This window comes from Trachurus japonicus, chromosome 7 (assembly GCF_045865225.1).
Source record: "Trachurus japonicus isolate A0001 chromosome 7, Traja_1.0".
Classification (NCBI taxonomy): Eukaryota; Metazoa; Chordata; class Actinopteri; order Carangiformes; family Carangidae; genus Trachurus; species Trachurus japonicus.
The window spans coordinates 30,079,682-30,093,038 of record NC_140913.1 but is presented as its reverse complement, the minus strand read 5'-3'; the positions used below and the strand labels follow the sequence as shown (position 1 = coordinate 30,093,038).

The 13,357-nt window shown below is 41.6% G+C and overlaps 1 protein-coding gene across 1 annotated transcript; it reads left to right on the top strand.

The window, feature by feature from the left end:
• The first annotated feature begins 804 nt into the window (after positions 1–804).
• Positions 805–4,031, top strand: LOC146985048 (thyrotropin-releasing hormone receptor-like). The gene is made up of 2 exons (XM_085783142.1): positions 805–1,584; positions 3,627–4,031. Exons 1-2 carry the CDS (start codon positions 805–807, stop codon positions 4,029–4,031), a joined length of 1,185 nt encoding a protein of 394 aa, XP_085639268.1.
• Positions 4,032–13,357: the final 9,326 nt, after the last annotated feature.

Sequence of the window (13,357 nt, the reverse complement as noted above, 5' to 3'; positions counted from 1 at the left end):
AATGGCGGCGGACAGAGTTCACTTTTGAATCGTCCAAAACACACACTATGAAACATCCAGATTCCTCCATACTGCTCGTCTGTACTGACACAAGTGTCCTGAAGCCGCCACATGAAGAAGTTGTTGGGAAAAAAATGTATTTGATCTCTGTTTTTATCCTTGTTGTAGCAGTAGCTCCAAGTGGCTCTGGTGATGTTTGTGCATATGCGTGAATTTTGCTGTGAGATGTTCGTTCGTCGTTGTAAACCATTGGATGTGTGATGTAAACACGGAACAACATCTCGCAGGATATCTAGCGTATCTCGCGCGCAGCCACTGGGAGCTACTACTACAACAAGGCTAAAAACACAGATCACATTAGTTTTTTCTGAACAACTTTTTCATGTGGCGGCTTCAGGACACTTGGGTCAGTACAGACGAGCAGTATGGAGGTATCTGGATGTTTCATAGTGTGTGTTTTGGACGATTCAAAAATGAACTCTATTCGACGCCATTATATGAAAATCCGTTGCCAGCTGGACCCCCCCTGCAACTCCTAAAGCGTTTTGATGACGCAGAAAGTTCTCCAAACCCTTCCTTGGCATGACGATGAGTAGATGATTGGTGAATTATCGATTTGGGGTGAAGTATCCCTTTAAATTCTTTATAGTCTCGAACTCAGGACTTTATATTTTGGGATGTTGGAGAGGAGGGAGTTGCAGTTTTCTTGTTATAATTAAAATAAAAGTCTTTCTGACACTCCTTAATATTTGCATCTCTGTCTTTAGGACTCTTTATCTTGTGTCCGTGGAGATAAACCTCACGATGGAGAACAACAACACGACCGTTTTCCAAGACGTCACCAAGGTGTTGAACCTGACACAGATGCCCATGAAGCCTCTCGGGGAGCAGGTCATCACGATATTCCTGACGATGCTCATCTGCGGGGTCGGGATCGCTGGGAACATCATGGTGGTGCTGGTGGTGCTGCGAACCAAGCACATGGTGACGCCCACCAACTGCTACCTGGTCAGTCTGGCCGTCGCCGACCTCATCGTGCTGCTGGCCGCGGGGCTGCCCAACATCTCCGACGTCGTGGCCTTCTGGATTTACGGCTACACCGGATGTCTGTGCATCACCTACCTCCAGTACCTCGGCATCAACGTGTCGTCCTGCTCCATCACGGCCTTCACCATCGAGCGCTACATCGCCATCTGCCACTCCATAAAGGCGCAGTTCATCTGCACCGTGTCCCGGGCCAAGAGGATCATCGCCGGCGTCTGGATCTTCACCTCGCTCTACTGCATCATGTGGTTCTTCTTGGTGGACATCGACGAAACCGTCTACGCCAACGGGGTGGTGGTCACCTGCGGCTACCGGGTCTCCAGGAGCCTCTACATGCCCATCTACTTCCTGGACTTCACTCTGTTTTACGTGATCCCGCTCATCGTCGCCACCGTGCTCTACGGACTCATCGCCAGGATCCTGTTCATGAGTCCGCTGCCGTCGCATCTCAACGACAGAGCGGGAGGCGGCTCGGTCCATCACGGCCACTCCAGCAGCACCAACAAGGCCAGCAAGGGCGCAGTCTCTGCAAGGAAACAGGTAGATACTGGAGACATTCATTTTAGAAGTTTTTATCTGTAAGAGAAAAAAGGGATTTTATAAATTATTCCAAAGGTAGCTTTTGTACAGACAGTCATGATCCCCAGAGGCTGAATCCTTATGATCTTTCCTCTAGTGCTGTCATATGTTGACATTTGTCATTTTGAGTAAATGTCTCAACATAATCTTTGGTGAGTTTTCATCGAACAATATCAGATAAAAAGTTTAACAAGTAATACATTTCTTAACAACCTCAGTGGTAGCCTACTTGCTAATAGTGCAAATTGGCAAATTGAGTCGTAAAACTGTCATAAAACGTGAGCAACGTTCACGTTCATTGTAAACTGGTTCGATCAGTTCAACTGCTGAACTGGTGAACACAGTAGCCTACATTATAGATGTTAATATAGCTAAACTAAGCTAACTAGCTAAAGTTGTTTTTTTTGTATTTGTTCATCAGTTTTATTACTTTCCACACTGACAACCCAACATTTGCACACAGAGACTATGAACAATATTTTAAAACCAAAAAATGTTAAAAAAGGCTAAATGTTGCCTCATACTGTGGTTTAATGAAACTTTTAAGTTATTTTATAGTAACCTGCGGGCTGCGCCTATGATATAGTTTGGGAAGTAGAGAAGATAGAAGTTGCCATTTTAGCCTTGTGACAAATATTGAAAAAATGTTGTGATTGTGAGAGACCCATTGATGTTAGAAGGGACCCCATAATTTTCTTTTAATGTAGGCCTATTCATAAACACGGTTAAACTGATTCTGTGAGTTAAAAGCAGTTGGGAAGAGAATCTTCACCAACAGGTAGCGCGTGTAATTGTCATGGTTACCAGAGTTCTTTTCTTGTTGCTATGGTAGTTCCTGTGAGACGGAGAGTCGGAAAAGAGAAAGTAACATTGTAACGCAGTAGTTTTAGAGACGGAAACGAGCAAGTAACATTATCCACAAGTTTCCGAACATCATCAAAGGTCAAAACCGGAAGCCAGTTTTGCCGGTTTGGTAGAATTGTACGTTTATGTTTCCATGGTTTTCAGTCGTTGTCATAGTTGCGGTAAATGCATGGATCATAGACTGTAAAAAGAATGGACGTAGCACCCGTGACGTCACCCATTGGTTTGGGGGAGTCTGTTTTGTGCCGCTACTACGGGGGTTTGAACCGCGCCATGTTGGATTTGACTTGCCATATTTGGAGCGGTGCGGCCGTTAGCCGGCCGAGAGCCCGCCCACTGGCCTCGTAGCAGCGGTCTCCGGACCTGTCACTCAACGTTTCCGCGCCCTAATTGGCCAGAATTTTAAACCTAATAACAGTAAAACGGTAGAGTTTAAAAAAAATTCACCCCCCTTAGAGTGTGTGCGGGGGTAGAATCGGTTGAGACCAAAAAACGTAATGGTACCAGGCTTTTAACATGTTTATTGAGGATGTAAAGTTGGCTATTTTAACATGGGGGTCTATGGAGAATGCTCCCTTCTGGTACCAGCCCCCAGAGGAAGCCGAGGGGATTGCAGTTTTTTGAACCCGGAAGTGAGCTTCACTTCTCAGACCGACAACTGCCCCCTTGGCATGGATCTATTAACGCTGGCTTTTAACACGGATGTCAATTTTTGTGATATCCACTGTTAAAAGCTGGTGTGATGATCCATGCGTTTTGCAGATTTTCATTGAAAAAAAAAAAAAAAGAAATCCATGCATTTACCGCGACTACCGAAACCATGGAAACGTAAACATAAAATTCCACCGGAAGAGCAAAACCGGCAAAACAGGCTACGTTTTTGACGTTCGGAAAAAGGTGGATAGCGCAGCAGTTGTGAGACGGGAATAAAAGGACCAAACGTGAGGCCGAATCTGAGAGTCTGCCTGTTTGTGACTGCTGCAACATGATGCTAAATGTTGTCACCCAATTGTCTGTAGAAATGCTGTAGAGATCATTGGTCTCTCTCTACCACACCGAGTTGTTCCAGATTCATCACTGTTCATCACATAATTACATCACTCTCTTGTCCCCCATTTCCTTCCTCCTCCCGTCGACAGATAACGAAGATGCTGGCCGTGGTGGTCGTGCTCTTCGCCTTGCTCTGGATGCCTTACCGAACCCTGGTGGTGGTCAACTCCCTGGTGGACCCGCCGTACCACAACACCTGGTTCCTGCTCTTCTGCCGCATGTGCATCTACACCAACAGTGCCATCAACCCCATCGTCTACAACCTCATGTCCCAGAAGTTTCGCGTGGCCTTCAAAAAGCTCTGCAAGTGCAACTGGCGGCAAAAGGAGAAGGTGGCCGTCGAGTACAACGTCCCGATGTACTACGGCATGGTCAAGGATTCATCGCACGAGAGCAACGAGCCGGTCACGGAGCACGAGGACGTGAGCCATGGGCAAAACATGAAGCGGTTCAATGTGACAGATGATGAAACAAGCACTTTCAGCATCTCATAATAAAGACTCACGAGGACGTTTTAATGTTTTGAATTATTATTATTATTATATTATTATAGTTGTTTGAGTATTCACTGACACTGGAATCTGTAAATAATCTGCGTGTTTGCTGTGACATACAGTAGGTTTGTGTTTGTGGTGTAGTTGTGGTATTTTTTTACAGAGCCCCTAAAGGAACATGGGGGAGAAAAAAATCAAACGTTTCGGGTGCGCACCTGAAAGTTCTCTCGTGCGCACCTGAAAAAAGCCTATTGCATTTGCATGTATGAAAATGACAGTTCAGGAGTTAGTTTGTTTATATTTTGACCTGGGACTTCATTATAAGGACATTGTCGTTATGTTGTGTCTGAAAGACATTTAAAACAAATTTTGAAGTCATGTAGTCTGTTTTGGCGCAAGGGATACACCGCTTTGGATCGTGTTGTTAATTTCATTCAAGAGCTTACGACGGACGTCGATTCCGCTACCGTGCTCATGCAAAGCTTTCACGTGCACACCAGAAAGTTTCAGGTGCGAACTTAAACTTTCGCATGCACACCTGAAACGTTTAATTTTTTATTTTTTACCCATGCTACTTTAGGGGCTCCGTAATTTTTGCATCAGTACTGTAACTGTGAAATATTGTATTCTCAGTTTTACTGCACATTCATCAGACATCTGGATGTTTAATACAGATGTGAGATGTTTATTTGAAGGCCTAGCGTGGGTGTGTACAGACTGACAGTTCCCCTACTCGCCTGTCAGCTCGCCACCATTTTACACCATTATCACTGTTAATACTTCACACAGTTTGTTGATATTGTGTAATTCCCAGAATGGCTCCATCTAATTTCAGCATGTGTGGAGGTCTAATTAAAATGCCTGTGTGGGTGTGCAGGACCTTTAATGTGAAGTGTTTTGTTTTGAGAATGTTTTTTTATGCCTCCATGTTGGTGAGAGCCAGAAAAGCCAGAGGCATTCTGTTTTGCATCCGGCTATTTGTCCATCCCATCATTATGAACACAACTGTGCAGAAATTTGGTGTTGGAGTCAGAGATGAGCTGATTAGATTTTGATGTTCAAAGGTCACAAAATGTTTTTCGGCATAACTCCAGACTTCACAGAGCAATTTTGAGAATATTTCACACAAACCATTCAGTAAATTTGGTTCATATTTTTATATATACTGTACTGTGGATAAACAGGGATCTAACACAAAACTGCTTTTTGTTCCACTTCTAGTTCTTAATTTACCAGCTACCTCGTCTTTTATTTTAAGGATTTTGTCACTGCAACTTCTTCAAACGAAAAAGACTGACTGGATACTCACTCAGTCTGACAAACAGGAACTAATGAGAGAAACTCTGACAGCAAACAAATAATTTCCTATTCAAACCATCAGCTGAGTCGGAGAGGAAGTAAGTTGTCATTTCAGTTACTGGAGATCTGCAACAAATCTGACAGTATACGAGCATTACTGGAAAAAAAAAAAAAAAAAAGAACATTGTGATGCTAAATGTATTCTCCAGGTTTTCTGTCTCCCTCGTCTTGCTGCTGTCGTCTTGTTGTCAGCCACAATACTGCGTCTTTCCCTCCACAGCTCCAGCTCTGTTGTCATGTCACAATAAGTTGGTGTCAAATGTCTGGAACCAGCGTGAGACACATGTGTAAATCCATTTTATGTTTGATCCAGATGTTGTAAATACATTTTGTAAACAGGCTTTGCAGCTTTCCGTGGACTGTGAGATTAACAATTCCCTTTGCAAACATGGAACATGTATAGATTTTCTTTATTTATGACCGTTTTGTGTGTTGAATTTAAATAAATCTTCAGAGTTATTCATCATATCATATTTTCTTTAGAAAAATGTGACTTAACACTGATTTATATCATTATTTATTATCATTATTAGTAGCAGTAGTAATAGTAGTACTTCAAGGACACTCTTATCATTCTGTTTTGTTTTGATTCACTTTTTTCCTTGTTCCCTGTTGCAGGTTTAAACCTTAAAAACACAATCAAGACTACATGTGAGCATGCAAATAGCATAAATAACATAAATTACTAGTAAAGCATATGTCACGGAGAAAATGCAAAACTAAATCATAAAGTTGGACACCTGTAGAGTGAACCAACTCTCAGTAATCCCTCAGTGGTTTCTAATACAGGAACAATATTCTCAGTCACGGTGACAATATGTGACACAGCAGTCAAGTCCCTCTGGACGTTGAGCAGGCTCTATAGCTCTGATAAGCGGGACACGTGGGACACTGGGGAGTCTATGTGCTGGACCTGGGGGAATCAAGTGGTCAGTGTGGTCATTGCCAGCCAGTGGCCGTTGAAAAATGACTGTGCTGCCAGTCGGACTCCGACGTGTGTTGTCAGTGCCTGGACGCTATGCTGGACGTGGAAAGTTGCTACATAGCGTATAACTGGAGGAGAGTGGGTGAGTTGTTTTCGTCTCTTTTCAATAGAAATCAGGCTAAGCTAACAGATGTTTGATGCCTCGTATTATGGGCTGGGACCCTGTTTGTAGCCTACTCGTGATGACGTTTGGTGCTGTTCTGAGCTTTATTTGTGGCTATGAGTGGCTTTTTGATCCGTTGATAGTGGATAAATATATTTACTGCGCTGTTTGTTATGGTGCGGCCATTGCTAACGTTGCTACAACTGGAGAAGCTAGCGGTTACGGTTAGCAGACTTAATCTCTCGAGGGGGGGTCTGACCGTCTAACCATGGATCTATTATAAGATAATATAATATACATCCATGGGTCTAACTCGGTGTCATGGTGCGTTGGACCATGGGTTAAACTTACGCCGGAATATCCCTTTAATAAAATGAACTTCAAGTATACTACTTTTTGCTAAGGGGTAATACAGATGCAGTGCAGTGAGTGGCAACGGCAGCTTTACATCAACTTCATTGACTTCCAAAAGGCTTTTGACAGCATCCATCGCGATAGTCTCTGGAAGATCATGAGAAGTTATGGCATCCCCTCCCACATAGTCAATATTATCCATAGACTGTAAAAAGAATGGACGTAGCGTCCGTGACGTCACCCATTGGTTTTGGGGAGTCGTTTTTGTGACTCAAATATGGCGGCCTGAACAGCGCCATGTTGGATTGGCCGGCCGAGAACCCGCCCACTGGCCTCGAAGCAGCTGTCCACGGAGCTGCTTGGACCCGTCACTCAACGTTTCCGCGCCCTAATTGGCCCCTTGATATTATCCAACAATTCTATAACGGCTTCTCATGCACATTAGGAACTAACACCACCAGCTTTCTGGTAGAATCCGGTGTCCGCCAAGGATGTGTGATGTCAGCATTACTCTTCAATCTTGCTATAGATTAGGTCATGAGGAAAACAACAGAAGACAAGTCAAGAGGGATTCAGTGGACCCTCCACTCTAACATTGAAGACCTTGACTTTGCGGATGATCTAGCCCTTCTATCACATACGCACACGCATCTGCAGGAAAAGACAGACAGACTGCAACATTATGGTCAACAGGTTGGATTAATCATAAACATCAATAAAACTAAAATCATGGCTATCAACATTAATACACCAACACATACAAAAATGGAGGAGCAGATCTTGGAAAATACAGATCACTTCACTTACCTTGGAAGTATCATCCATCACGATGGAGGAACAAGCCAGGATATTAAAAACCGGATCAACAAAGCACGTACAGCCTTCATAAAACTTAAGCAAATCTGGAAATCAAGCCAATACAAAACAAAAACAAAACTAAGGATATACCAAAGCTGCGTACTGTCGACACTACTGTACGGTGCGGAATGCTGGAAGACCACAGAAAGTGACATACACCAACTATCCACTTTTCACACATCATGCCTGCGCAAAATCCTACATATATTCTGGCCCAAGACCATCTCAAACAATAAACTTCTCAACATTACCCAACAAGATCACATGTACAATATAATCACTAGGCGAAGATGGTCCTGGATTGGCCATGTCCTCAGGATGGACACCAACGCTATCCCAAGAGTCGCTCTACATTGGACCCCAGAAGGCAAAAGAAAGAAAGGGAGGCCTAAAATGACATGGCGTAGGACTATAGAGAAGGAACTACAACAGCACCACCAGAGCTGGGGAACCATCGAGAAGATGGCCAAAGACAGACAGAAGTGGAGGGACTTTGTTGCTGCCCTATGCGCCATCCAGCGTAATGGGGATAACTAGAACTAGACTAATACAGATAATCCATTGGTTTGAACTAACATATGACATAGTATAAAACAGATGCATTGTTGTGGGTGTGCTTCTTACGTAGCCTAGTGATTTCACCCAATGATACAGTGAAAAGAGCTATCAAATAATCCAGTCATATCGACACTGATGACTTGACTGCTCATAATAATAAAACCCTTTGAATTTCAGCCTTTTGTTCCCAAACTCACCAAGTTAGAAACACATGTACAGTAATGATCCTAGCAAAAAGAGAAAAAAGTACTTTTATGGCTCTGGTTTTAAAGGTGCTACGATTATCGACTTTTATCTTTGGATCTGTGATACTGTATTTTGCATCTAATGTGGCACAATCAAAGACAAAATAGCCTCAGATCATTTAGATATCTACTGAGACCTGAGAATTTAACTTAGTTCTGTTGAATGTGTGTCTGAATCTGAAAAAGCCACTAGCCTACGACGCAGTGAGCTTTATTTTTAAGTTCATGAATAAGTCATAGCACGAGTAACAGCCAGACAGATAGGTGACAACTAGTGCACAATGTTTTTAATACCTTTTGATGATGACAAAATGAAGAGCAGTTCGTCTGTGAGACTGAATAATTTATCCACTGCATCTGTCAAGAGCTCTTGTGTGCTCAGTAGCATCACATACAGAGTAATCAAAGGCCGGCCAGAGTGTGTTGTGTTGTTTAAGAAAGCCCATAATGCTGCACTGAAGAGACTGTTTATTATTTCTTGTCCATTAATGCTCCTGCGTTTGAATTAATGTCTTGGTTCTTGAAGCGTCTTCACTGAAACTACATAATGCTGAGAGCAGAATCTGTCGAGGCACAAAGCAGGAGATCGGTGTTAGCGCATCCATTACTTTATTCCAGTGCTCTCAAAGGAAAAGTTGATGCTAATCTGCTCTATGTGTTTTCCTGTAGGTAAATAATAATAATAAAAGTTAAAATACTTAAAGGGATAGTTCAACAATTTGGCAAATTGGCCCATTGCCATAATCCCTATAGTGTTAGGAGTAGGTTTGTTACCTTTAATTGTCAGTGAGAGCTATTTTTAGAACGGCGGAGCAGAGCCATGAGCTGCGATTTGTTTTAGAGGTAAATTCATGAAAAAACACTGATGTGCGTTCCCGTCGGGGGCAGTTTTTCAGCAATCAGTCTCTGCATTTACCTCTAAAATGTCTCACGAGACAGCAGGATCTTATACTGCACTATGGTGGAGGATGGTCATGGAAAAAATTGAAGAGAAGAAAATAATAATGTATTTCTATATGGTTATTTTTCATCACTGGTATTTTTTTTTAACAACGTGGCACAACTACTACTGTCCATGTGAGTTTATTCAGTTTATCCTCCATTTATTCCCCTGTTTTCATGGGAAGCATCATAAACCCCCCCCCCCCCCCCCCCCCCCCCCTCCACCCACTCAGGTTTAAATCCAGCGTCTCCAGAGCACGTTTGTCAGAGTGTGTATATATGGTGTAATATAAAGAGACGGCGAAACAGTACATCTTGTGTACGCTCTTGAATGTCAGTGTTAGACCTTTCATACACAGTCATTTAGGGTGAGAGCAGCAGGTTATTAGCATCACAGACCCCATTGATTGAGAAGCTTAGGAGAGGGGTTGCTATGGATACGGCCCAAGCTTTTATCCTGGGCTGTAGATTCAAGTGATGGTGGATGAGTGAGAGCAGCAGTAGCTATATGAACATGTATGAGTTCAGTGTTTGTTTTTGTCTGTCTTTGAACATGTTAATTGATTTTGGATAGAATAGAGAACGGCCTGTGTATGTTTGCAGCAACCATATAATACCAGATTCATTATATCCATGTTATGTAAGGGATTGGCTCCTTATGACTGATGAGTGGTGTATAGTTTTTTGAAGCAGTAAATTTGCTTCACTCTAAAAGATGATAGGATTTTTGGTGAAGCAGAAAAACTTTGACCTATTGCAGGAACATAATTTAATAGTTCTACATTTACTCAGCTACTCTCAGCTTAAAGGATATACAGTAGATTAAATAGTGCTGTCATATTGATTTCTTATAAGGCTACAGCTGGTAAATTAACACAAAGATACCAGATATAAACCCCATAAAAACAATCAACTGTCACAGTTGATTGTACAGTTTTTTTTTAGAAAGGACTAAAAACAAACAAGTTTGTCCTGTTTTTATTTTTATTCAATGCTAAAATAATACAACATAACTTTGTATTGTACTCTGAATATCAAATATTTTCATAAAACAGGAGATATTTTAAGTTTTAAGTTTTTCAAAGGTTTGTCAGGCAATCAGGTGGGCTTTCAATGATATGTGAACTTGACCCTTCAGTTCATCTGAAATACTCTGCATCACCAGATCACGTGACAATTGTGAAACTGTGAATGCCTCAATTTAATTTGAATTCTGGTACACTTCAGTAAACTTTTTTGTGTTTGTGAGTTGTAGTAAAGTACTTACTTACCAATAGCTTCAGTACAAATATTAAAGGGATAGTTCAACATTTTGTCAAATTGGCCCATTGCCATAATCATTATAGTCATAGCAGTAGGTTCGTTGAGGTAAATTCATGCAAAACTGCTGATGCGCGTTCCCGTCGGGGGCAGTTTTTCAGCAAGCAGTCTCTGTATTTCCCTCTCTAAAACAACTCTGTCTGGTAATGTTCTGTTATTATCTCATAGCATCGTGAATGTGCAGGTCACAACTTGTCCACCAGAGCGTTTTGGAGTTGTTGGATTGTGTATTTGATGGGTTTGATGAGGGAAACCAAGAAATCCCATGAGCCTCCGTAGCGTAGCTCTGAGCAGCTCGCGGCTCTGCTCCGCCGTTCTAAAAATAGCTTGCACCGACAATTAAAGGTAACGAACCTACTGCTAAGACTATAGCGATTATGGCAATGGGCCAATTTGACAAAATGTTGAATTATCCCTTTAAAACTGAGCACAGTCATCATGTCAGGAGACTTGTATTCATCTTTAGATGTAACATTGAAAGCCTCTGTGAATGAACGTCTCAGTGTATATGAGGAAATCTTTGGTCTTCACAGCCACAGCAAACATTTGGACATTGATCGGTGGTTATCAAGTCGTACTTTGAACTTCTCCGAAGCCTCAGTGCATGTTTGGTTTTCAGTCAATAATATAGAGTCTCAGATGTTTAATTTACAGACATTTTAGAGGAGGGAGCACTCAGACAAACCAAACTGTGTGAGGTGTAATGACCCTGTTTAAGAACCTAGTAAATTAAATAAAAAAAAACACACACAGGAATTGTAATGGAGCTGAAATGGTCTTTACTTGTTTCTGCAATTCAGTAGCTAATTGCATGTATGTATGCATGCATGTCGTATATCATGCGCCTGCATAATGTGAAGCAGAGGGATACGGGAACATCTCCATGAATAATCTCTGAAGTGAATGGATTGATAACGCTGGAAACACAGTGTCTGTGCATTAATCCTGTATATTAAGTAGAAGCCTGAACATCCATATGTCTGACTGAAAGTGTCTCATAGTATCACCTACAGAAAAAAATATCCATCAACTTTTAATTTTATCTAAGACATGTTGTTATTCATGCAGGATTTATTATCTGATCACCCGTATCTTTCTATTTGATGATGAGTTTAAGGCTTTACAAAGCATCAGGTTCTGTACGTTCGTTATAAAAGTCCTCACGGATCATTTTGGTGAATGGTCCAAAAAGAGAAGAAGATAAATATCATCATAAAATCCATAGTGTCAGTGTAACCTCCATTTAATCTGTCTGCAAACCACTCAGGTGGAAAACACATTTCATGTATAGAGGTTAAATGTTTCAGCTGTGATCAATACTCTCTGCTCTGCAATCAAAAATGTCATAAAGCGTCACACAGAGAGAGAGAGGTCTCATGAATCCACTCCAGCCTCTGATATTTCAGAGAGCAACGGGGCAATCAATAGTGTGTTGTAAATGTATGTTTTATAAATCCTTAGAGGGCAGGACTTTCCTCTGTTATACTCTCATATATACAGTACCAGCTATAGGAAGGACAACAACAACAACAACAACAATAGCAACATATGCAGGAGGGTGGAGTGTTTGGCCACAAAAAACAAGAATAATTCACAATAAATAATAAATATAATACATTATACAAGTCCATTATAGCACAGAAACAGTTATACTGTAGTTGATCTCCTCATGGCTTCAGTAGTTTTCACCCTTTATATTGTTCCTTTAGGTAAAATTATCAGCAGATAAATCTCAAATTAAATCAAATCCCACCAGGGGAAATTTGTCTTGGGCAAGGGAGTTTGACAGCTGCCATGTACATGTAAAACATCCATACACAGTACATAATATACAATAAAACAGCAACAAAGGCAAACAAATCCAAGAGAAGAGAAAGAAAGAAAGAAAGTGCGGGGTGCAATAAATAGAGTAAAATACTTATGATACAAGTTCAAATAAAAACATCCAAAAAAAAAAACTAAAAGAAAGAGCAAGGGATGTTGGTATAAGCCAGCAGGTGGACAGGCAAACCGGATATTGATATGATTGACTGGTTGACGGGTTGATGGGTTGATGGGCAGGGGATCCACAGCCAAATCTAAATTATTATGCAGGCAATCAAAGCAATCATTTTTTTCATGATTAATACTTTATTGGGATTTTTGAATATCACACATTACAAGTATACATGTGGCAAATGTTGGTTACGTAACAATTAATGTTGAGGCTTGTATACAAAAGTAAACAATAGTAAAGTGTTTGGACACTGGAAAAAACAGCGTAACAAAAATAAAACAGGACAATGAAACAAAAACAAACTGGACCAAAGTCGTGGACGATGGACCCTGCTGCTGCTGCTGCTGTCGTCGCCCCTAAAGTTGCTCCCTCAGCTAAAAATAAACCAAACAAGCTGCTCGTCTATTCTCACAAAGCACCGTTGTCAGTTTTTACCCGATCCCTGGACTTTTCAGCAGCGTGTCCTCCTTTGATCTTCTACAGCAGACAGTAGACAGACATATCGAGCTGATGAAAGGAACTACAGGCTGGTGATGTCGTTATTACACTTTGCACAAGAAGAACTTAATGCTGCCAGACAGCTCCATCTCACCGTCTATCCCAGCC

Bases quoted from the DNA above. Each gene is read 5' to 3' on its own strand.
- LOC146985048 (XM_085783142.1), top strand. From the start codon at position 805: ATGGAGAACAACAACACGACCGTTTTCCAAGACGTCACCAAGGTGTTG. The intron at 1,585-3,626 runs GTAGATACTGGA...TCCCGTCGACAG, and splicing joins CAGTCTCTGCAAGGAAACAG to ATAACGAAGATGCTGGCCGT.